The sequence below is a fragment of the Mustela nigripes genome, chromosome 14 (assembly GCF_022355385.1).
Source record: "Mustela nigripes isolate SB6536 chromosome 14, MUSNIG.SB6536, whole genome shotgun sequence".
Lineage (NCBI taxonomy): Eukaryota > Metazoa > Chordata > Mammalia > Carnivora > Mustelidae > Mustela > Mustela nigripes.
In genome coordinates, this window is record NC_081570.1 from 50,860,231 (window position 1) to 50,886,732 (window position 26,502).

The following is a 26,502-nucleotide window of genomic DNA, read 5'->3' on the forward strand; positions in this document are numbered from 1 at the left end:
TGACTTATCTTACATCCCGCTGGCTCACTGGTAACTCACCACTATACCGAATGTTGAAGGACATTCTCCAACTGGAGAGAGCTGCTTTCTTTCCCCACTGTCTAAGACCCAATGCCATTTACATTTACCGCCTTCGGTTTTAGTTCAGATATACCTCCTCCAGGTGATACCTGCCTATTACCTCAGCAAGGCACTCTCTCCTACTACTGTACATCAATGCCTTTGAATCCCATAGCAATCTTCTAATACTTAGCAAATACCTTGGTTCCCAATATTGACTGCAAAATGTAATCCCTTGGGAAGATTTAAAAATACTGATACATGATTAGTTCCCACCCCCAGATATTATAATTTAACTGGAGTAAGATTCAGTCTGAGCACTGGTATTTTTAAAAGCTCCCTAGGTTAGGTATAATACACACCATTAGCAGGATTTCTTAACAAACATGGGGGAAACCACACATATTAGAATCATGTGGGGAACACTTTCCAACCTACACCACAACCTCATACGTTTCATTCTAAAGGAGAAGAATCAGAATCACAGATGACGAGAATAGAAAAAAAAAAAAAAATTGTGCTTTCTTAGAGTACCCTAGGTGATTCTGTTCTGGTCCTCTCTTGAAAGTCACTATTTTAGAATTTTATGTGTTTATCTATATCCTCTAGGTTATGTGTTTTATTCATCTTTGTATCTCTGGAAGTGACTAGCATATACCAAGTCCTCAATAATTAAGACTTGAATATGGATGTATTGAATCACTATATTATACACTTGAAACTAGTATTGCACTGTATATTAACTAACTGAAATTTAAATAAAAACTTCAAAAAGAGTTCAAAAAGTAAAGTAAAGACTTCAAAAAGTAAACTTGTATTATCTCTACAGGAAGTAATACGGTTAGAAACTTGATTTACAAGATCATACTAATTTCCAGTTTAGAACTGCCAACTAAGTAATACAACAGCAACAACAACAACAAAAAAGTCTATTTGAACCATATATGAAGAACAGGAAAAGTAAAGAAAATTTCTTACCGGCATGGCATTGCTTGGATCCTCCCCATACATGAATTGTACTTTCACTGTAATATTTCTTGCAGAACCTTGACGATTGGCAAAATTGAGACTCTGAGGGTATATGTAGAGAAGATTTCTGTGAAGGCAACAGTATACATGATAGTGAATATATATATCTAAAACTGGTATGTACAACTGCATGCCACAAAAGAAAAGATGGAATAAACACTTTTTGCTAGCCCCTAAGCTATTTTCACATCCAATCATTCAAAATAGCCATCAAATATACCCCAATTTTGCAGATGAACTGAAGCCCAGAAAACTTAAGTGAGGTTCACATACAACTAGTAAGCAGCAAAGCTGAAATCAGAATATAAGTCGGTCAGTCTTAAAAACACAAGTTCTTTATTCTACAAGAGGATTCTGGGAAATAAATGAGTATGGACTAAACCATTACTAAGAAATTAACTGCAGGGGCACCTGGGTGGCTCAGTCGGTTAAGTGGCCAACTCTTGATTTTTGGCTCAGGTCATGATGTCAGGGTCATGGGATAAAGCCCCACCTCCACACTCAGTGGGGAGTCTGCTTGAGATTCTCTCTTTCTCTCTCTTTTTTCCCCTCTGCCCCTCCCCCTCTGCCGCATGTGCTTGTTCTCCTCTAAAATAAATAAATCTTTTTTTTTAAGTTAATAATGTATTATGTTAGTTCCTCCAAGCAGATATAAAGTGGATGACAGTTACAGATGAAACTTTTATATAAATATCAAGGATTTAAGAGGTGTAACATTCCACAGTATATGTTCAAAAACACATATGACAATATGCTAGGTGTAACAGTATTTTGTAGTTGCTATAAGATAATCACATATTAGGGGCGCCTGGGTGGCTCAGTGGGCTAAGCCTCTGCCTTCAGCTCGGGTCATGATCCCAGCGTCCTGGGATGGAGCCCCGCATCCTGCTCTCTGCTCAGCAGGGGCCTGCTTCTCCTTCTCCCTCTGCCTGTCTCTCTGCCTACTTGTGATCTCTGTCTGTCAAGTAAATAAATAAAATCTTAAAAAAAAAAAAAGATAATCACAGATTAGTCTGCATTTATTTTACTTCACGTCCAGTTCAAGATCATGCATCTCACACAACTTTAATAGTCCCTAATGCCACCACAGAGAAGATAAATAATTCAAGAAAAGACACCAAAAGAGAGGGCTCAAAAAATAAAAAGGAAAAGATACAGAATGAGAATTACTTACTGAAGACTAGTGCTGAGAGCTGATGAGCAAGACTTCAAGTATAATAAAGCCCTGCTAAGCAACTGATGAAGCAATGAAAATAGAGGTCAAAATTTTCTGGAATATGATAGGGCAATACAGAAATTCTACATAAACACAACCTCTGACCTAAGAAACATGCCTCTAGTCTAAGGAGATAACTACGCACATTTACAAATGGATATGTTCAAAAAATTCACTACATTTTTTTGTAGTAAAGAATAATTACAAATAATTGTGAAGAAATATAATGTTCACCAGCACAGTTCCAGTTAATTAATTTGGCATATTAATAAGAAGAAATACTATGGAGTCTAAAAATGACAATATGCAGCAATGTTACTGATGTAGAGATACCCAGCATGTTAGGTGAAGAAAAACAGCAGGTTCCACAGCAGAATGTATAGTGGCGTATACTACCTATGGAAATAATAGCTGAAAATTTCCCTAACCTTGAGAAGGAAACAGACATCCAGATTCAGGAAGCCCAGACAGTTCCAAAAAATATGAACACAAAAAGACTCACACCAAGCCCTATCATAACAAAAATTTAACAATTAAAAAAGGAGAGAATCCTAAAAGTGGGAAGAGAAAAACAACTTGTTACACATAAGGGAATCCCAATAAGACTGTCAGCAGACCATTTAGCAGAAAATTTGCAAGTCAGAAACCAGTGGTAAGATATTTTCAAAGTGCTGAAAGAAAAAACTTTCGGGGCGCCTGGGTGGCTCAGTGGGTTAAGCCTCTGCCTTCTGCTCAGGTCATGGTCTCAGGGTCCTGGGATCAAGCCCTGCATCAGGCTCTCTGCTCAGCAGGGAGCTCCCCCCCCCACCCGCCCACCGCCTGCCTCTCTGCCCACGTGTGATCTTTGTCTATCAAATAAATAAATAAAATCTTAAAAACAAAAAACTTTCATTCAAAGACACTGTCCCCAAGAAAGTTATCATTCAGAAGTAAAGCAGAGACAGAATTTTCCAGACAGGCAAAAGCTAAAGCAGCTTATCATCACTAAACTAGCCTAACAAGAACTTAAAGGGAGTTCTTTAAGCTGGAATTTAAAAAAAAAAAAAAAAAAAAAAAAAGTTTTAATTTGTAACAAGAAAACATGAAAGAATAAATTTTACTGGAAAGATAAATATATAGTAAAAGTAGCAGATTCATCAATTATAAAGCTAATATGAAGGTTAAAAGACAAAAGTAGTAAAAAGATAATAGTTAAGGACACGAGATAAAAAGATGTAAAACACAACATCAAAAACAGAAAACATGGGGCGCCTGGGTGGCTCAGTGGGTTAGGCCGCTGCCTTCGGCTCAGGTCATGATCTCAAGGTCCTGGGATCGAGTCCCACATCGGGCTCTCTGCTCAGCGGGGAGCCTGCTTCCTCCTCCTCTCTCTGCCTGCCTCTCTGCCTACTTGTGATCTCTCTCTGTCAAACAAATAAATAAAATCTTTAAAAAAAACAAAACAAAACAGAAAACATGAGGGATGGGATTAAAAGGAAGAGCCTTTTTTTTTTTTTTAAGATTTTATTCATTTATTTGACAGAGAGAGATCACAAGTAGGCAGAGAGAGAGGAAGGGAAGCAGGCCCCCTGCTGAGCAGAAAGCCCGATGTGAGGACTCGATCCCAGGACCCTGAGATCATGACCTGAGCCGAAGGCAGCGGCTTAACCCACTGAGCCACCCAGGCGCCCAGATGCCCAAAAAGGAAGAACCTTAAAACTCTATCAAACTTGTTACTGACTTAAAATACATTGTTCTAGATACAAGTTGTTATGTGCAAGCCTCAAGGTAACCACAAAACAAAAACCTATGGTGGATACACAAAATATCTTTTTTTAAAAAAAGGAAAGAAAGAAAGGGGTAAAAGGATATTCATGGTTAACGGTGAAGGCTCTAGTTCTTTTTCTACACTTTTCCATTTTTTTTTTTTTTACAGTGAGAACACATGACCTTTATAATTAGATAAAACAATAAAGTAAAATTTCTATGGGGGGAGGACAGAGATGTATAACAATAAGCATGCAATCTAAAAATCACTAAAGACATGCAGAAGAGTCAGTTGTAGTCCAAACAGTCAAAAAAGAAAAAGGCAAATATGGAAATGTTATAACTCCTCAGTTTCCTAATCAAAAGAACTAAGGAGCAAAGAAGGCTATGACCGACTAACCACTGAAGTCATCAAATAAAATTTGCACATGAAATATTTATTGACTCCACACACCAAACATTAGGTACCATGTTACTGCCCATAAACAGACCACTTCACAATAATGTTGTGTTGTGAGAGAGGTATGCAGAAGTTATGGGAAGAAGAGATACTAGGTTGGCTGTGGGGAAATCTTTTCACCTTCTACCTTTGCAATATATTTACTGAAGAAATGGGGCTATTTTTGTGTAATTTTTCTAGAGGCTAGAATTTACTGATCGCATCCCTGTAGTGACATTTAACACATTCCTCTGTTTTCTATAAATTTAGAGCTGGATCTAGAGCTTTGGTCATATTTAGGTTTGAGGGTCTTTTGGCAAGATCATTTCATAAATGGTACTGTATCCTTCTACCAGAAGAAAAATGTCTGGTTGTTCCTCTTTTTGAGCGGTTAGCAGATGGTGATCAATGTTTAAATCTATTAGCCCCATTAAGGGTTGCCAAAAGAGAATAATTCCAGCAGTCCTCCTTTATTTAATAGCTGGATTATCTCTATGAAGAGTATTTTTCCTCATCTATTATTTGCTTAGATAGTGGGCCATTGTATGAGACACAGGAATAAATGTTTTCTTTTCTATTATTTTCCAGTTTTCAAAATAAGCAGTTGGTGGATTAAAATCTTCTAAGAGAAACTAGTTCTTATCTTTAGCATCATCTATAAACTCATGGACCAAAGATATTAATGAGTTTTAATACACTGCGGTTATTATCTTCACTGATGTTCAAACTGTCCTATCTTTGGCAAATGAAAAGGCAATTCAAACTGGCTTGTAAATCCTTGTCATTCAAGGATTCATATACTCTTTGATGACTTCTTGCTATCTGCTATATAGCAAGATGTTCTAAGTTCTTCTTTTTTTTTTTTAAAGGTTATTTATTTATTTATTTGACAGAGAGAGAGATCACAAGTAGGCAGAGAGGCAGGCAGAGAGAGAGGAAGGGAAGCAGGCTCCCTGCTGAGCAGAGAGCCTGATGTGAGGACTCGATCCCAGGACCCTGAGATCATGACCTGAGCTGAAGGCAGCGGCTTAACCCACTGAGCCACTCAGGCGCCCTGTTCTAAGTTCTTCTTAAGTAGTTTCTCCCAGGACCCAGAATCAGCCCTTTCTCCAAGGAGCTTTGGTTCTCTGAATGAGAAATGTTTTTCCAAGCTAAAATCTGGGCACTCATTACTCACTGTTCCTAGGTCACTTAAGTAGAAAGAGTGAGGGGAAAATGTTTTGGGTTTTTTAAAAAAGATGTATTTATTTGAGAGAGAGAGAGAAAGAGAGAGACTGAAGAGGGGAAGAGCAGAGTCTTAAGCCAACTCTGTGCTGAGCATGGAGCCCAATGTAGGGCTCAATCTCACAATCTTGAGATCAAAACCTGAGCCAAAACCAAGAGACAGATAATGCTTAAGTAACTGCAATACCCAAGCATCCCGAGGGAAACGCTTTTAAAAAGCATTCTGAGTACATACTGATATTGCAAATTCCAATTCAAGACACCAAGGTTTTTATTTAACCCTTTCTATCTTCCATCTACCTATCATTTTTCTTGTGCTGAGAATCATTCTGAAAGATCTAAACTACGAGAGAATTAGAATCTCACATAATTATTTATGTGTGCTATTCCAAGAATGGAGTCTTAAGGAACTCCAAGATACTGTGGCCATCCAGCAGGGGATGAGACTGTCAAGAAGACTGAGAAGGAACCCAGAGAGAAGTAGAAAACCATGAGAGTGCAGTGACATGGAGGCCAAGAAAAAAACAATGTAAGAAGAATTAAACAGTTAAGGGATGCCTGGAGGGCTTAGCTGGCTAAGGTTGGACTTGAGCTGAGTTCAGCTCTTCATCTCAGGGTGATGAGTTTATGCCCCCTGGTGGGCTCCATGCCTGGTGTGGCGTTTACTTAAAAAAAGAAAAAAAAGAAGAAGAATTAAACAGTTAAATGCCAAACACCAATCAGGGGCCAAATGAGGTAATAAATGAAAAAGATCAACTGGACTTCGCAACGTTAAAGTTACTGATAACATTGGGCTGAAAACACATAAAAGTAGGTTTAAGAACAGGAAGTTGTTAAGAAAAATAAAAATGTGAAATTCTGAAATGTATAGCTATAAAGAAGAGAAAGATTATTCAACAGTTGGGAGATAGAATATAGGGATTTTGTAAGCTTTTTAAAATTGGACAGCTTTGAGTTTGATTAAATGATAATGAAAAGAATCCAGCTGACAGTTTGCATACATTAGAACAAGTAAAGATTCTTGAAATAGTAGGAGAGAATGGGATCCAAAGTACACGATAACAGATTGCCCTTTATTATGTTTGTAATTCCTCATTGTAACAAATATTTGCTGAATATGCAGTGTGCTAGATACTAAGAATATAGAGATAGATGACAAAGTTCTTGACTTCACTAGCCGGAGGGAGAACTGGACGAGCAAATAATTATAATGTGGTATGGTAGGTGCTACGATAGAATGTCACTGGAGCTCACAGGAGGAACTGAGGCTGAAGAATCTGCCCATACATTTCAATTAAAAAACTGTACATAGAATAGACCTGCAGAACACACAGAAAAGCAAAACACACTATGCTGTCCCCCACACCTCAAAACCTCTACATTGTCATTACTGCTGTCTAAGTTTTGTGGACATGGACATGACTGGACTCTTCACATCTTTCAAGTCTCAAAAAACCTAACCTTAACTTCCACCCACCATCACATCCCTTTGTTACTTCATTCACAGTTATTTTTTAAAGGTTTTATTTATTTGACAGAGATCACAAGTAGGCAGAGAGGCAGGCAGAGGGAGGGGGGCAAGCGAGCTCCCTGCTGAGCAGAAAGCTCTATGCAGGGTTGATCCCAGGATACTGAGACGGTGACCTGAGCTTTAAACATTATCTATAAGAAATGCTTGATTTCCAAAACCGTTTTTTAAAAAAGATTTTATTTATTTATTTGACAGATCACAAGTAGGCAGAGAGGCCGGCAGAGAGAGAGAGAGGAGGAAGCAGGTCTCCGCTGAGCAGAGGGCCCAATGTGGGGCTTGATCCCAGGACCCCAGGATCATGACCTGAGCCGAAGGCAGAGGCTTTAGCCCACTGAGCCACCCAGGTGCCCCTATAAAACTGTTTTAAATTCAACTTGTTTCTGAAGGTAAAAGGCATAAAACTGAATCCAGATTCTTTTCCATTTGACTACTAACTCCACTAATAACTTCCCACTAGTTAAGTCTTTACCTTGCATTTGTAACACTTCGGAAGAACTACAAATTAGCAGTGACAGGGTAGACTGATGAAGTGTTGAGATAGCACTTAGCCATTCAGGGAAAAAAGATGAATTCATATTTCACCCCCTCCTCAAAATAAATTCCAGATTAGACAAAGGTTTAGATAATACAAATAAAGCCATGAAATTATTAGAAAAGCTTTAAAGACAGCCTATTTTATATGTAAAAAAGGCGTTTCTGAGCATGAGCCACAAAAATTATAAAAGACAAATTTTAAAGGCTCCGCAGAGCAGGTGATATAAACAGGTGGAAGACAAATGACAAATTGGAAAAACAGTATTTGTTACATACAAGATAAAGAGTTAGTATCCATAACATGTAAATAATTCCCTTAATTAGTCAAAAAGAAACAAACAAAAAGGGGAGGAGGAGTTTGGACAGAAGGGACTTACATAATACCTAGGTAATTCATGAAGAGAGCAAAGCAGATGGCCAGGAAAATAAACTAGATGTATTTGCCTGTTAGATTAACCGATATTTAGGGGGCATCTGGGTGGCTCAGTTGGTTAAGCATTGGATTCTTGATTTTGGCTCAGGTCATGATCTCTAGGTTATAAGGTCAAGCCCCATGCTCAGCGGGGAGTCTGCTTGAGATTCTCTCTCTCCATCTGCTTGTGCCCCCTCCCCTTACTCCCATACATGGGCATGCTCTCTCTCTTTCTCAATAAATAAATAAATAAATAAATCCTTTTCTAAAAAGATTTATTGATATTTTTTGTTTTTCTCATTCAAAGCATCAGTAAAAATTCGTGGGGAAAGGGGCGCCTGGGTGGCTCAGTGGATGAAAGCCTCTGCCTTCAGCTCAGGTCATGATCCCAGGTTCTGGGATGGAGCCCCGCATCAGGCTCTATGCTCAGCCGGAAGCCTGCTTCCTCCTCTCTCTCTGCCTGCTTGTGATCTCTGTCAAATACATAAACAAAATCTTAAAAAAAAAAATTTCATGGGAAAAGAGGAATTCTAATTATTCTTGGAAGGGATATAAAATGGCACTATGCTTCGGAAGGATAATCCAACATGAGAAATCACCCACAGCTACTCACCTAAAGGATCTGGTATGAGAGACCACAAAATGTTAATAGTGTAGAGTTGGAATTTTTTTTTTCCTTTTTTTTCTTAAGATTTTGTTTGTTTATTTATTTAGAGAAAAGAGAGCATGAGAATGACTGGGGTAAGGGACAGAGAGAAAATCTCAAGCAGACTCCCCAGTGAGTGCAGAGCCCTACATGGGGCTCCCTCCCTGTGCGGCTGGATCCCACAACCCTGAGATCATAACACCAGCTGAAATCAACAGCTGGTAGTTTAACTGACTGAGCCACCCAGTTGCCCCTAGGATTTTTTTTTTTAAGTTTCAGAAGTATCTGGGTTTCCACAATAAATACTTTCAGCATAGATATTTAGTATTTATCAAAAGTGAACATGAAGAAAAAAGTAAGATACATGAAATAATTTCTTCAAAGGTTACTGATCTTCTGGATCTGCAGTGTCCACTAATAGTCTAATGAGACTACTAAGCTTTTGATGTGTGCCTATTCTAATGGAGATGTGCTGAAAGTATGAAAACACACCAGATTTGGAAGATTTAGTATGAAAAAAAGAATATAAAATACATAATTAATGTTTTTATATTGATCACACATTGAAATAATTTTTGATACCCTGGATTAAGTATAATGTACTATTAAAATGAATTTCACTTCTTACTTTTTACTTTTTTTTCACATATACAGGTCACACTGTATTTCCACTGGACAGGGCCTTTTCTGGACCAAGAGAGGATAGGGAAGCCAATGTATTTATCTGGCATTATTCTTCACTTCAGTTAATATAAATATTTCTACCTTTAAATGGGTTTCTCTCATGAAGTTACTTTTAGAATCTATCTACCAAACATTAAATCAAAAACAAATGATCACATTTTAAAAGGAGAAATTAAAAGGGATACTATACTCAAAAGATCCCAATGTCTTGTGTTTTATTTGGAAGTCACATATCCAGATTACACAACCTGGGGGAGGACAAAGGACCTTGCTTTGCTTAACTTAAATAAGACTTCTACATGTTCTAAAATTCCATGAAGCTAAAAAGTTTTGTATATTAGTTCCTAGAAACTAAAAATCCTTAAATTAGGGCCCAACTTTTGTTTCTTATTTTCTTTGACATAAAAAATATTAAACTTTCATAGCATTACTATTTATGTTTGATTAGGGTTTTATTTAAGTAGGCACAATTTCAAGCAAGGCTTAGATTCTGCCTGTGACAATGTGTACTCAGGAGGTATTAAAAGGCAAATGTAAAATCACTTATAAAATTATTATTTTGGGGGCGCCTGGGTGGCTCAGTGGGTTAAAGCCTCCTCTCCCTCTCTTCCTGCCTCTCTGCCTACTTGTGATCTCTGTCCATCAAATAAATAAACAAAATCTTTTTTTTTTTAAGACCCCATTTGTTTATTTGACAGAGAGAAATCACAAGTAGGCAGAGAGGCAGGCAGAGAGAGAGAAGGGGAAGCAAGCTCCTTGCCGAGCAGAGAGCTCAATGCGGGCCTCGATCCCAGGACCCTGGGATCACAACCTGAGCTGAAGGCAGAGGCTTTTAACCCACTGACCCACCCAGGCGCCCCCCAAAAAATCTTTTTTTAAAAAAAATTACTATTTTCATTACACTCCCCATGTTGGTACTCTCCTACAGCTCGTGAATAGGCTATTTATTTACTTTAAGTATATTCGGTAACATGTCAAACTAATGTAAGAAAAAAACTATCCAGATATTTCTACCCAGAGATGATATAATATAAACCAAGAATATGTGATCATTGCCTTTAATCTGCTAGTGTCACATGTAAGGAATTATATAAATTGTGCAGAAAAGTGTTAAGATTCTAATACAGTAACCAAAATGGAAGGAACTTCCTTCATATAGCCTGTCTTTGTATTAGTGTCCAGTTACTTTCACGCACTGGAAGGGGCAAGTTCAAAAAACCTTTCAAATTCCTTTCTCTAAAAAAACCCTCCTATATCAAAACAGGTTGAGCATATATTATATGCAATTTTGCACCTTGAAAACTCCCATATTATGACTTTTTCATTCAATATATTTATATAGTTTCTCAAACACGTAAGGCGTTTTACTAAATAAAGTACTATAAGGGATACAAATTAAAACCAAATATAGATCTTGCCCATAGACAGCAACAGAGAGAATTTGGCCCATCTCAACTTCCCACCGACTAGAAGGTGGATAAAACATCAGAGTTGATAGCTTTAAGCCAGAAAAGAAGACAGTAATTTAGTTAAGAGAAGTTTTGAAATATGCCCTTCATGACCAATGATCACAACACTAAATTTTCCTTTAAAAAAGAAGAAAATCCAAGTTTCTTCACTAGTTCTACATACACTTTTATAATTCTATAACATTTGATAATGGTAAGGGTAAGATTAAAATGAAAAGTAAGAAGTTTTTTTATTTTTCTTCTTTATTTCTTTATTCTTTTCTCTTTCCCTTTATTAGGGGAATTATTTATATATTTTTATTTACTTGGATTCTTTATTTCTCTTACAAAGAGAAATATTTATATGGTTCTGTATTAAACACTTTTTAAAATGGCATACACAGGCTAAACAGAAGACATAATTCCTTATATCTACACCAAAATTCAAAAGACCAAAATGCAGAAAACCTAAATTTTAGCAAAATTTCTCAACTCATGTCATCCTAACATGAGATTAGATAATATTCAGCAATAAAATATTACAGTATAGGCATAAATGCATTGATTGGTTCTAATTACCAACAAGTAAATAATAAATAATATTATGAGTATTTACTTTATACCAGATAGTGTTCTATGCTCTAACAATTTTTCTTAAACTTCATATAATCCTATAAAGTAGGTATTTCCTTCACTTGACAGACATGAAAATGGAAGTACAGAAAAGCTAAATAATTTGACCAGGAGAGCCAGGATTCCAAGTCAGCCTCCCTCTCTCCAGAATCATACTCGAAACCACTATGGTATACTACCTGACTGTAGTTATTACATCCAAAAGCCCTTATTCCTAAATCATCAAAGGAAAAGGTCTCTACTACATGCTATGAGGAGGCATTTCTAAGCATAGAAATTTGGAAACAGTTCATTTTAGGAAGTTTTGCTTGATAACTTAAACTAAATTCATTATGTTAAAGCTTTTCATTTTGCAAAAAAGCTATTTATTTAAAGAAAATTTTTCAGGGCACCTGGGTGGCTCAGTGGATTAAGGCCTCTGCCTTTGGCTCAGGTCATGATCCCAGGGTTCTGGGATCAAGCCCCACATCGGGCTCTCTGCTCAGCGGGAAGCCTGCCTCCCCCTCTCTCTCTGCCTGCCTCTCTGCCTACTTGTGATCTGTCAAATAAATAAAATAAAATAAAAAATTTTTCAGATAGGCCTGATTACACACACATGCACAGGTTCAAAACTTGTTTACATGTGATATAATAACATTTTGAGTACTTCCTATTTGCCAGACACTGTTTTAAGTGCTTTACATGTAACATTTCTTTTAATTCTCATAACCCTATTAAGTATGTATTATCCCCCACCTTACAGATGAAAAGACTGAGGTACACAGAAGTTAAATATCTTGTCCAAGGCCAGAGAGCTAGAGCTGACTGTTGGACATAGATGACAGTCTGATTTCAGAACCCACACTCTTTTAACAATTTTACTAAATTATTAATTTATCAAGATAAGGCATTTTAAAGGACTTATTATTTTCTCAAAAATATTCTCAATGAGCAATCAAGGAGGATAATCAGGGGCACCTGGAAGCTCATTCAATTAAGCGTTGGACTCCTGATTTCCACTCCGGTCATGATCTCGGGGTTATGAAATCCAGCCTTGTGTGAGGCTCTGGGCTGGGTGTGGAGCCTGCTTAAAATTCTCTTTCTCCCTCTCTCTCTGCCCCTCCCCATCAACTTGTGCATGTTCATGCACACTCTCTCTCTCTTAAAAAAAGGACAATCAGTTATAGTTTAACTGAAGCATTTAGTATTTTCCTTTTAACACTAAGTTAGAAGCACAGAAGAACATTTATTTTGAACATACTATGAATCTGTTGTTTTGTTAAATTTCCATTACCAAAATTGTTACCAAGGTCACAAAATTCAGAAAAACTTAACAGGTAAACTGTTCCAGACACTGGAGGTATATCATTGTGGCTGGACCTTTGCAGATCACCTATTCTATTGGTCTTTCAGTGGACACATGGAAAAGAGGTTATAACATAAAGACTGTATATAATAGAGAAAGGGAGTGAAATGTGTTGCATAAGATTTTGTGATAATAAACAAATATGTTTAGGAAATATCATCTGAAGCAAAAAGACATACTAACAAGTACAGTGACAAATAATAAGGAATATATGTTAGCTTATACAGAGTATCATGGGAATGCAGCATTGAGAGCCATTAATGCCACTTGAAGAAGTGGTGGATAGTTTTACAGCAAAACCATTTCTGGGAACAGGTTGCTGTTCCAAATAACTACAATTATTTGTTCCAAATAAATGCAATTTGGGAAATGCATACTTAATTCATTAACTTTCCTTAACCTTAATGTGAATTTACCAATCAAAAGAGTTTGTCTAATTGTAAATCTCTTTTAAAAATCATGAGAAATTAAAATAAGCTTTTAAAAACAGGTAGCTCTCTCAACCCTGAAACTGGAGTTTATAATATTGCAAAATTAAATACATTAACAACTTAAAATGACCTAGTGAGTTCATTGCTCATTTCTGTGATTTCATTTACCACTGATCTAACTCAATGTAGAAGGTTACATTTGTACAAGTTTACACGACTTAATGATTAACTATATTCGCTTGCCAACCTTACTGTTCATGTGGCAAGTGGTGGTATATATAGAGCTTAGAAGTCTAGATTTGCTTACAGGAGAAAATTAGTTGAATAATTAGGATAAAAATGCACATAATTAAGCTCTTTCTTTTTATCATTCCTCTAGTTATTTCTTCCAAAATTGACCGGGATGATTCATCATATGATTCTGTATCTCCAGAGCCAAAATCAAGATTTGCTATGTTAGATGATGTAAAAATTTTAGCCAATGGCCTCCTTCAGTTAGGACATGGTCTTAAAGACTTTGTCCATAAAACTAAAGGCCAAATTAATGATATATTTCAAAAACTCAACATATTTGATCAGTCTTTTTATGACCTATCACTGCAAACCAATGAAATCAAAGAAGAAGAAAAGGAACTTAGAAGAACTACATCCAAACTGCAAGTCAAGAATGAAGAAGTGAAAAATATGTCACGTGAACTCAACTCAAAGCTTGAAAGCCTCCTAGAAGAAAAAATTCTACTTCAAAAAAAAGTGATATATTTGGAGAAGCAATTAACCAGTTTAATTAAAAATCAACCTGAAATTCAGGAACACCCAGAAGTAACTTCACTTAAAGTAAGTAGAAATCAAAGAAGGTTCGTAATTATGTTTTCAATGTGGATCTTTTTTAAAAAATATTTTAAAACATGCTACTTTACTGAATCATTGAAATACTGTATTTTTCTCAAGGAAAAAAAGCCTCTAGGAAATAAAATTTTTCATTATAATTTCAATTTGGTTTTTATGATTCTCTAACATTATATATAAAAAAACTAAACTTTACATTTCAGATGAAAATTACAAATCAATCAATAAAATTTAGAACACTAAAATTACAGTATTGGAGTTACTGAAGGAAAGTAAAAAGTTTAAGAAATATAATTTGAAACTATCCTCCCATGTTTAAAATGAATAAAAGTAAAAAAATAAAAATAAAATGGATAAATGTAATAAGTAAATGGTAAAAGATTAACTCCTATTAAAATACTGGGTTTTTAAAAAAAAAATAAAATACTGGGGTTTTTTTCCCCATTTAACTGAAGTACTTTGAAGTTCAGAAAATTAGGTTTTTAGAGATGGTACATTTTAAAACATAAAAACAAAAGGATTTGAAAGAAGCATAAAAGAGAAAAAGGTTGCCAATATTCAGTTATCTAATCCACTATTAGCTTTAAAAATTTAGATTGTAACAGTATAAAAATTTTTTTAATCTAATTTAACAAAAAAGAAAGAAAGAACACAGAAAGTTCTAACCACCCTACAATCTCTGTCCAGACTTTTGTAGAACAGCAAGATAATAGCATCAAAGACCTTCTACAGACAGTGGAGGAACAATATAGACAATTAAACCAACAGCACAGTCAAATAAAAGAAATAGAAAACCAGGTAAGTCAGTATTTTAATGGTATGTCCACTCTTTTACATAAAATCTCAGTTTATGAAAACATCAGACCTTAAATTTATTTTTAAAACTTATAGCTGGATAATGAGTAAACAGGTCACATCAGCATGACTGCTAAAAACTATAGACTCTGAAGGTAAGAAACTACCTGGGTTTGAATTTTGGCTCTAAAACTTTTGCATGACCTTAAATAAATTACTTAAATGTTCTGTCTCTCAGTTTCCTCTCTTATTCTATCAGAAAAATAACAGAACCTATCTTATAAGAGTGTTACAAGGAAAAAAAAAAGAATTCGTGTAAAGTATGTCCTCAACATATTCTATCAAAAGTCAAAATTAATCAAAATTAGCTCAGTTGGTTAAGCATCTGACTCTGCCTCAGGTTGTGATCTCAGGGTCGGGCTCCCTTGGCCCCTCCCCCCGCTCAAGCACACTATCTTTCTTTCTCCCTCAAACAAATCATTAAAAAAAAAACTTTTTTAAAAAAGTCAAAATTAGATCACATCTCTCTTGGTTCAAAACCATGAATGGCTTCCCATCTCACTTTCAGTAGCCCAGAAGACCCCAGATGACTCTTATCTCTAACTTCATCTCCCCAACTCTAGTCATACTGGGGTAACTCTTCCCAGTTACTCAAACACATCAAACATGCTGCTGTCTCGGGCCCTTTGCCCTTGTTCCCTTTATCAACTAGGGGAAGAATGCTCTTCTCCCTGGGATCTGCATGGCCTATTCGGTCTCTGTCAAGTATAAAATTCTCAGTGAAGTCCTACTAGGTCACTTAATCAAAAATTACAATTCCCAAACCCATCCTTAAATCCTGTTACTCCTTCATTCTTTTTATTTTTTCCTTTACACTTATCTCTATTTCACATAATATATATATTTTAGTTATTTATTTTGTCTGTTCCCTCATCAGAATGTAAACTCCCTTGAGAACAGGGATTTTCTTCAGTTTTTTCATTGCTGTTGTCCTGGAATACAGAATACTGTCTGAGACATAGTAGGAATTGAATAAATATATGTTGAATTAATAAAGTTAATATCATATTCAACACAAAAAAATCGATAAAAGCTTGCTATTATTAGTAATATTAGAAGCTGTGTGCCTCATAAATAAGGTTCAATATCCAATACTATAATTAATCTATAATGTAAGCTGCTGTCTATGTGAGGGAGAGACCTATTTAGAATAAAGCTATGTAAAAATCTAAACATTTCAAAAATATTAATTATTACTACTATTAAAACAGGCATCCCAGAGGGTACAAAAATAATACAAATTTGGAGAAACCTAAAAAAAAGGTGTCAAGAATTATAAAACAATTTCCACTAAACAAACATATTGTTATATGTTTCAGAAATTTTTAAACTCGTAATTTCAGGTATTTTGCTAATTGTAAATCATAGTTTAGTAGGTTATTTTATTATTTTTGCTAATTAACCAAAACGGGTTTTTGCCAGTTAGTTTTGATTTCTATAACGTCCTCATTATGTTATTTTTCCAAATTCTTTTTTCTTGTATCCTTTTTTGGTTTTGTTTACAGATTTTATTTATCTGAGAGAGAGACAGGGAGAGACCACCAGCAGGGGGAACGGCAGGGAGAGGAAGGGAGAGGCAGGCTTCCCTGCTGATCTTAGGACCCTGGGATCATGACCTGAGCCAAAGGCAGACAGTAAACGACTGAGCCACCTAGGCACCCCCTCTTATATCATTTATTATGGATAAATGAGCCTACTCACAAAACAAAATGTCACTATTATCAAATGATATACATCCTCTCTAATAATAAAATGTATGAAGAATTTAAAACAATGCGTATCTGAGTGAGAGGCCGCCTCAGATCACCTGATCCAGATTCCTCAAATTTCAAATAAGATCCAAAACTCTGTAAGTTAAGTGCATTTAACATCACACAGTTACCTAGGAGAAAAAGCTAATATCCAACAAATGAACTCTGCAACAGTTCCTTATGAGTAAGGTCATAGGAAATGCCAACATCAAAAAACACTAGTAAGGTATTACGTAATCTGTTTTTCTCAGGCAATCGATAAGAAAAGCTATTAGTCAATAAACTGCAAATCCCGTACATTTTGCATAAAAATAAAGTGTTATTGCTAAACTTGCAATGAAATAATGAATGTACTTAAAGTAAGCAAATATGCCTGCCAATTTTTTACTTCTACAGATATGTTTACATTTCAAAAAACTATTAAGACAGCAGCCTTGTTCAAATTATATGCTGGTCTTTAAGGCAGATCTGAGACTCACTCAATAAGGCCTACAACTGACAATTATTAAGCTTAAAATCTGCCTGTTAATGAACAGAACACATACTGTATTCATAAATGAACAGAACATATTAAAAAATGCTAATAAGCAAAGTCTTTACCTTTGGTGTTGCTGTTTTTTGACCAATTTCTGGTTTGTGCTTTGCTATCTTTCTTTTTCTAGTTTTCTGAACTCATTAAGTAACGTGCCTCATTAAATATTTTGAGGTCATGTATACAATCTGTATGTCACCTCTGATCCGTTTTTAATCAAAAGCAAGAACATATTATGAGCTTAAAGATGTATACAAGCTGTACTTTTAATATCCTTCCTCAGATTTCCCTAACTGTATACTCAGTACCATTTTTAAAAGATTTATTCTTTCATCAGCTGAGAAGAACTAGTATTCAAGAATCCACAGAAAATTCTCTTTCTTCTAAACCAAGAGCACCAAGAACTACCCCCTTTCTTCACTTTAATGAAACACAAAATGTAGAACACAATGGTAAGTTAATTTGTTGGGGTTCTTTCTTGAAGGTATATTTTCAACAAATTTTTCTCCTATCTTAGACATTCTTGTCAAAAATTGCTATTCACAGACCTGTACCCCTGGGGATAAAAATATATGTTTATAAAAAATAAAAAATTAATTTAAAAAAATTGCTATTCTCAGGGCCTCTTCTCAAACTAAAATAGAGTAAAGTGACAAATCTACCAAATACGATGTGTCAACCTAAACTGGATCCTGGCAGATTTTGGCTTTTTTTTTTTAATCCTACAAAACACATTCTTAAGACTATCAGTAAAATATAGATGTAGACTTTATATTAGATAATATGATATTATTTTAAATTTTCTTAGATGTAATAATGGTATTATAGTTATGGGTGAAAATAAACTCCTGTTTAAGAGATATAAGCTGGCATCAAAAGAAATGAAATCTTGCCATTTGCGACGACATGGATGGAACTAGAGGGTATTATGCTTAGCGAAATAAGTCAATCAGAGAAAGAAAATTATCATATGCTCTCCCTGATATGAGGAAGTTGAGAGGCAACATGGGGAGTTTGGGGGGTAGGAAAGGAATAAATGAAACAAGATGGGATCAGGAGGGAGACAAACCATAAGAGACTCTTAATCCAACAAAACAAACTGAGGGTTGCCGGGGAGGGGGTAGGGAGAGGATGGTGGGGTTGTGGACATTGGGAATGGTATGTGCTATGGTGAGTGCTATGAAGTGTGTAAACCTGGCGATTCACAGGCCTGTACCCCTGGGACTAATAATACATTATATGTTAATTTAAAAAAATTTTTTTAAAAGAGATACAAAAAAAAAAAGAAACAAGCTGAAATATTCAAGGGGTTAAGGTCATGATGTCTGCAAATGACTTTCGAATAGCATGGCAAAATACATATTTGTATACATGTATATTTATGAAGCAAAAATGGCAAAAGATTAACAATTACTAAATACATATGGAACAACTATGAAATTCTCTCTAACGTTTCTACTTCCCTGTTGAAAATTTTCACTAAAAAAAACAAAAAAAAAACAAAAAAAACCCACAGAGATGAAAGAACAAAGTCTCCATTCCCAACCAAACATTAACAAAATAATACTTTCAAAACACATTCACTTTTATGTAATTCTCACACACACACAAAAGGTCTCTGTAAGTTTCCTTCATGTATGTTTTATGTTTACTCTTTCCACATACGCCTGTGGATTAAGTGCTATGAACACCAAGCCCTATAATAATGTCTCATATGTGGCATTATATTTATATTCTTCGTATATCTAGCAAAAATACATATCTAAAATTCTCATTTTGTCACTTTTCCTAAAAAGAAATCAGTTTAATAGTAACTATTTTAATATTGTTTGCATAACATGCCATCTAATAAATCTGCTTCAGTTATCAAGTACTTTCTTGGTAATACAGTACTGAAAAAGGCTAAGGGCTACATTCACCACAATTCCATAAAATGTCAAGTAAAACACTCAAGTTCTAGAGATAGCATTCTTAGGACTATATCTTATGTAATAATACTTTCTTGATTCTAGACATTCCTGCTAATTGTACCACCGTTTATAATAGAGGCGAACATACAAGTGGCATCTATCCCATTAGACCCAGCAACTATCAAGTTTTTAATGTCTACTGTGATGTTAAATCAGGTAAAACCAGCCTGAAGAGAAAATGGACTGTAATTATCTCCTGTTATTCACTATCTATTAGTAAGACTAATCTTATTATCTTTGTTCTGAATATATGTAACAGTAACATAGGCAACTGCACAGCTCTGCTATTTATATTTGCCTTATTTTTGTTTTTACTAATGCACTTATTCAATATTCTCCATATTTTTCCATAAAGTAATCTGAAATTCGTATTGTTGGCAAGTTTATTAAGACAGACTCATTAGCTGCCCTTTACTTAGCTTTTTGGGACCATAATAAATAATAAAATGCTAGTACCATAATGATATTAATGACTACATTACATAGCCACTAATTAAAATCAAAACAAGGGGCACCTGGGTGCCGGAGTCAGTTAAGTGCCTGCTTTTGTCTTGGGTCATGACCCTGGGATCCAGGGATCAAGCCCCATTGTCAGCTCCCTGCTCAGCAAGGAGTCTGCTGCTTCCTCTCCTCCTTGCTCATGCTATCTCTGTCACTCTCTGTCCCTCTCTCTCAAATAAATAAACAAAATATTTAAAATCAAATCAAATTAAGCCAAGAAAACAGTATTCTGGGGCACCTGGGTGGTTCAGCAGGTTAAGCATCTGCCTTTGGCTCAGGTCATGATCCCAGAGTCCTGGGGGTGAGCTTCATGTTGGGCTCCCAAGACAGCAAGGAGTCTGCTTCTCTCTCTCTCTCTCTCCCTCTCCATCTGATCCATCCCCACTTGTGCTCTCTCTCTCTCCCCCTCTTAAATAAATAAAAACTTTATAAACAATTTTTTTAGGGACGCCTGGGTGGCTCAGTTGGTTGGACAACTGCCTTCGGCTCAGGTCATGATCCCGGAGTCCTGGGATCGACTCCCACATCAGGCTCCCAGCTCCATGGGGAGTCTGCTTCGCTCTCTGACCTTCTCCTCGCTCATGCTCTCTCTCACTGTCTCTCTCTCAAATAAATAAATAAAATCTTTAAAAAAAATTTTTTTTTAATTTTTTAAAAGATTTTATTTATTTGACACAGAGTGAGAGATCACAAGTAGGCAGAGGGGGAGGGGGAAGCTCCCTGCTGAGCAGAGAGCCAGATGCGAGCCTCTATCCCAAGACCCTGGGATCATGACCTGAGCTGAAGGCAGAGGCTTAACCCACTGAGCCACCCTGGCGCCCAATAAAAAGAAAGAAAACAGTACTTTGTTATATCTTTTAGCATCAATCTACTTAAAATACACAATTTTGTTCATTATATTCAGATAGGTCATGGACATTAATTCAACACCGAACAGATGGATCACAAAACTTCAATGAAACTTGGGAAAACTACAGATATGGTTTTGGGAGACTTAATGGTAAGGTGACTTCATTCATTATTCATTCACTCAATTGTTACTTAAAAATATTTACTAGGAATCTATTTTGGATTGGGCATTAGGAATGCAACAATGAATGAACACTAGGCCCAGCCTTCTTAGAATTTATTAACTAATAATTACATATCTGTTAGTAATTTACACTTATTACAAGCATCTACTTGAATTATACTTATCACAATTTCATATCCATTCTTAAGTATATGCATCACAATTTGATGACTTCTAATTGTCATAATTACAATTATTAAAGACAATTATGATAAAATGCTGTGTGCTCTGATAAGTGGTAAATGTTACGAATGAGCTATCAAGAAAACCAACTTTACCACTGGGTCACTCTACATTCTTTTTTAACATTTTTAATACTATTTGGAGGTGGAAGGAACAAGTAAACTGTCAGATGTATAGTACTAAATGTTTAAATCTCAATTGTTTAAATATTATAAATGTATACTATAGAAATGTGATTTAAAATAAATGAATTAACTCAGTGCAACTACTACATTTTCATCACAAAATAAAATAAGCAAAACAAAAATAAATAACAGGTTTAAAATTCAAAGGCATATTAAAAATTTCATAATATAAGTACTCATTTATAAACTGGAAAACATCCATTATTATACCAATTTTTTTTTATTAAACACTCTACTTGATCATTTAAAAAATTTCATATTCAAACTACTAGTTAGTTCCCTTACTAAAAGGTATATTCAGTGATATAGTCTGTAGACCCAAATCTTCCAAGAGTTAGTGTAACTTAAGAGTGTTAAGTCCAGAATACTCATTTATTTCTGTAAGAAAATAAGCCATTTGTACTTGAAATCCCTAAAACTGTCCTCTAATTCAACAGCAATAAAAGTTTGACTTTTTTCCTTAAACACTCTTATAGAAAGGACTGTGATAATTAAAAAGAGATCTTTGTATTTATGTTGTTTTTAATTCCAAATAAAAATACTTTATAAAATTAAAAAGAGAATTATGTTTTTAACTCAAAATGTCTAAAAAATTTTATTCCTTATTTTCCTACAAAGAAGACATATATCAAACAAATATCAAAGGCCAAGACTATATTTGAGGAAAATGACACTATTATCATCCAAGTAACACTGGGTATAACAGTAGAGATATTTAACAAAATTTCCAATAGTACATGGGTATTAACAAATTCCTTATGGTAAAGCCAGTATATCTAAGAAAGAACCTAGAAATGAGATAATATTTTATCAATGACCACATCTAAAATGCTTAATATGTTTCACCCATGAAATATGTCTCATAAAATTCATTTTAAAAATACTAATCTTACTTGAGGCAGGCTTATTAATATTTTTAGCATTTTTTGTGTATTTCACTATCTTCAATATTGTTTTTAAAGAAATATTTTAAGAGACTCTAAAATAACCAAGGGATTCTAGGCTGAAACAATTCACTGACTTACACCAATAAAAAAACACTATAAAAAAAAAAAACCCACAATAAAAAAAAAATTATTGGTACCCAATATGCAGTTAACAACCCACAGATTTTTACTTTCTTTTCAGGAGAATTTTGGTTGGGTCTAGAGAAGATATACTCCATAGTAAGGCAATCTAATTACATTTTACGAATTGAACTAGAAGACTGGAACGACAACAAGCATTATATCGAATATTCCTTTAACTTGGGAAATCATGAAACCAATTATACGTTACACCTAGCTGAAATTAGTGGCAATGTGCCCAGTGCACTCCCGGAACACAAAGACTTGGTGTTTTCTACTTGGGATCACATGGCAAAAGAGCATGTCAACTGTCCAGAAAGTTATTCAGGTATCATTTTCCTAATATCAATATTTCATTTTCATATCTAGAAAATATCTTCCCAAAGTATTAGCTAACATCTACAATGTCAACTCTTTTAAAACTGAATCCCAAATAAACATTTTCTCTACAGGTAAAAATTTCTTAATATAACTATTACTTTGATTTAGTTCAATTAGATATTTTACTTATTACATTTCTCAAGTATTTTATTTTGGGTGTATACATAAGACTTGTACAGATTATTTTAAAGTGGAATACATGTATTATCCATACGATACTGTCATATTTGTAAGAAGTGAGATGTACTCATGGGGAAATGTAGTAACAGCAACTATGTGAGTTTGTATTCATGAAATGCCCTATCTATCTTCTTTAGGAGGCTGGTGGTGGCACAATGTTTGTGGGGAAAACAACCTAAATGGTAAATATAACAAGCCAAGAGCAAAAACTAAGCCAGAGAGGAGAAGAGGACTATGTTGGAAGTCTCAAAATGGAAGGCTATACTCTGTCAAATCAACTAAAATGTTGATCCATCCAAAAGATTCAGAAAGTTCTGAATGAACGGAAACAAATTAAAAAGCCAACAAATTAAACATTAAATTCATCTGAAGTTACTGTGGTTTACTAATCTGGTATTAAAATCCCTAACAGAAGGCTTCAGAAATAGATTCTTTTTTAAAGTCACTATCAACTTAAAAGTAAACATACTGTCAAATCACTTCAAAGAATACCATTTATCTTTCCCAGTCAAAATTCTTATGATATCATTTATTCATATATTCTGTGATGTGAGAATCAATTTTATGTAGTCACAATCTAAATTTTACCCAACGGGTGAATTTTTAAATCATTTTTTAAATGAAAAATTTACTAGGACTTTTATTTTAAGAGTCATTATGTAGGCTAATTGCTCAGTTTAAACTTGCTCCATTTAAAAAATTAATTTTCTTGCTAAAATTCTGTACTTGAGTAAACATCAAAGACTGATGATTATTCATTATTCCTAAATGCTGTAATATTATTAATTTCAAGATTAAAATTTGGTTAGTTCAGAGTACATGTGAAAATCTATAATACTAATTTTAAAACTGATGCTTCATTTTGCTACCAAATAATATGAAATAAATGTTTGATATGCTTTATTTATGAAGTCAAATGAAGCAAGATAAAATACTGTATTAAAAGAGGTTAACTGTTGGGGCACCTGGGTGGCTCAGTCCTTAAGCGTCGGCCTTCAGCTCGGGTCATGATCCCAGGGTCCTGGGATCAAGTCCTGCATTGGGCTCCCTGCTCAGGGGGAAGCCTGCTTCTTCCTCTCTCACTCTCCCTGCTTGTGTTCCCTCTCTTGCTGTGTCTCTCTCTGTCAAATAATAAGTAACATCTTAAAAAAAAAAATTAAGAATAAAAAATTACATGAAATAAAATAGGTTAACTGTCTTAAACAAATGCAGTAGATCATGATAACTAGGTCATACTGACCTTAATATCAGGCATCACTGTAACTTAACATATTTGTTAACTTATCTATATACTGTATACATTTTATGTACTTTAAACCTTAACAATGTGAAAAACATTTTAAAGGGATCTTGTCAGAATATCATGAGAATGAATGTATCTCATGAATGACTCAAGTTTAATAATTTATACCCCCTTGGACATGGCATGAATCTAATACTTATGTGTAGGTTGTCAAATAGAAGTAAAAATCATAACAAGTTATTGAATGTTTAAATAGCCTGAAAGATACATTCCCAAATTCAATAAAGACTCAGTACTTTAAAATATAGAAATTTAAATTCTTGTAGTTTTTTAGTGACATATAATGATTCCATCATTTCCAATGTAAAAAATTTGAATTCTAATCCTCAAGGATCACTTTTGATCATGATATCACTTGTCAGTATTTTTTATTTTTTATTTTTATTTTTAAAGATTTTATTTATTTATTTGTAAGAGAGAGAGAGTGAGAGCGAGCACAGGCAGACAGAGTGGAAGGCAGAGTCAGAGGGAGAAGCAGGCTCCCTGCGGAGCAAGGAGCCCAATGTGGGACTCGATCCCAGGACACTGGGATCATGACCTGAGCCGAAGGCAGCTGCTTAACCAACTGAGCCACCCAGGCATCCCTTTTTAAATAAGGTTTTTAAAGAAACTACCAAACAGAAATAAAATTTTGAATTAAATCTAGTTTTAAGGAATATAGTACCCCAAGTTATATACTGACTCACCTTAGTCAAAAAATATTCAGCATTATGTATTTTAAATTACTCAGTATATCGTGTTTTTTGTTTTTTGTTTTGTTTTAAAGATTTTATTTATTTGACAGAAACAGACACAGTGAGAGAGGGAACACAAGCAGAGAGAGGGGGAGAAGCAGGCTTCCCGCCGAGCAGAGACTCTGACGCGGGGCTAGACCCCAGGACCCTGAGATCATGACCTGAGCTGAAGGCAGATGCTTAACGACTGAGCCACCCAGGCGCCCGAGTATGTCATGTTTTTTACATGACATGTAAATATGTATGATCTATGTGGATCCTATATAAATATTTTGTTCTAATAAACTACAAAAGAATAAGCTTTAGCATTTTAAAACCATAGCCAAACTGTCAAAATTGACTTTTTAGAGCCAGAATACCAAAATGACTTTTTTCCCAAAAACAGTGGAAGCTTTCAAATACAAAATAATGCATTCTTTAATATGCCAATTGCTTATTCTGTTTGTTCTCCAATTTTTTAGACTTCTTACACAACATCTTTCGTTTTGTTCCTTTTAGGAGTACTAAGTGAGGTTTTTCTGTATAAAATATGCTCAGATTGAGAGATAAATCTGCTAGAGAAAGGATTTTTTTTATGATTCATAAATTGTGTCCTTCTGTCCTCACTCCTTTGCCAAGTATTTTAATTACACCATTAACTCACAATTGTCTAATCTAATGGCCTTTCCTCAGTCCACATTCACTTGGATCTCTCTGCTAACTTACTCATGAACAACACTCTTTCTTCAAACATGACCCTCATTTTGCTTCCACATATGACTACACTCTCCAAGGATTATCCCTAACCTGAATCCAGTTTTTATACCCCAGTTCCCTCCTAGTATGTGATATATTTAGACCAATGCACAGTCTTCAAAAATCTCTTCCACTCTTATCCTCAGAAATTCTATCTACTCTCACAGACTCATCTATGTTCCATGAGTCAAGTTCCCAAATTTATGTATTATTTCCAGATTTCTCTTCAGTTCCCCCTTCTTACATTGCTTACTACCACTCCTCCTTTTGATATCCTACAGTCTTCTCAAACTCAATCTATCAAATAAATTAATCAAATCCCTACCACCTCTGCTGGGCCTGCCCCCCCCTTTCTACACCATCACACTCCCCCTTACCTCTGTATATTCGTTAATGGCACCACCACGCTTCCAATCATCCAAGCTTAAAATCTGGAAGACATCTCAGCCTTTTTACTTAACTTTGTGAATCACTGCTCCTGTATCATAAGCCACTAAACTGAATACAATCTTCTTTTGAAAAGACTGTTAATATAATATGACTTCTTCCCTACCAAAGCCTGCTTTTAACCTGAATTTTAAACTATCTGAACAGTCTCCTGCCTTGTCTCCTAAGTTTGTCTATCTTCCTTCAATTTTCCTAAAACAAATTTATAATGGTACATACTACTTTGACCTGTGTCGTTCAAACGTGTCTATTAAAAGAGTATAGCAGGGCGCCTGGGTGGCTCAGTGTTTAAAGCCTCTGCCTTTGGCTCAGGTCATGATCTCGGGGTCCTGGGATCGAGTCCCGCATCGGGCTCTCTGCTCAGCAGGGAGCCTGCTTCCTC

At 35.2% G+C, this 26,502-nt stretch overlaps 2 protein-coding genes across 14 annotated transcripts in view; one reads left to right on the forward strand and one right to left on the reverse strand.

Annotated features, from left to right (window-relative positions):
• Positions 1–26,502, reverse strand: part of DOCK7 (dedicator of cytokinesis 7) — a 221,215-nt gene that overhangs the window by 104,828 nt on the left and 89,885 nt on the right. For all 13 annotated transcript variants that reach the window (XM_059374958.1, XM_059374957.1, XM_059374955.1 and 10 more), the window contains exon 15: positions 1,039–1,156. In XM_059374958.1, the coding sequence (XP_059230941.1) occupies positions 1,039–1,156 (118 nt within the window). The remainder of the gene's footprint in view (positions 1–1,038; positions 1,157–26,502) is intronic.
• Positions 13,667–23,719, forward strand: ANGPTL3 (angiopoietin like 3). Its single transcript, XM_059374948.1, has 7 exons — positions 13,667–14,212; positions 14,912–15,022; positions 17,700–17,814; positions 19,375–19,488; positions 20,738–20,833; positions 22,402–22,668; positions 23,039–23,719. Exons 1-7 carry the CDS (start codon positions 13,718–13,720, stop codon positions 23,221–23,223), a joined length of 1,383 nt encoding a protein of 460 aa, XP_059230931.1. The 5' UTR covers positions 13,667–13,717; the 3' UTR covers positions 23,224–23,719.

What these genes read in the sequence shown, in the direction of transcription:
- ANGPTL3 (XM_059374948.1), top strand. Translation starts at nt 13,718, where the DNA reads ATGCACATAATTAAGCTCTTTCTTTTTATCATTCCTCTAGTTATTTCT. An exon ending in TGGTTTTGGGAGACTTAATG is followed by an intron (nt 20,834 to 22,401) that starts GTAAGGTGACTT and finishes CTTTCTTTTCAG; the next exon opens with GAGAATTTTGGTTGGGTCTA. An exon ending in CTGTCCAGAAAGTTATTCAG is followed by an intron (nt 22,669 to 23,038) that starts GTATCATTTTCC and finishes TATCTTCTTTAG; the next exon opens with GAGGCTGGTGGTGGCACAAT.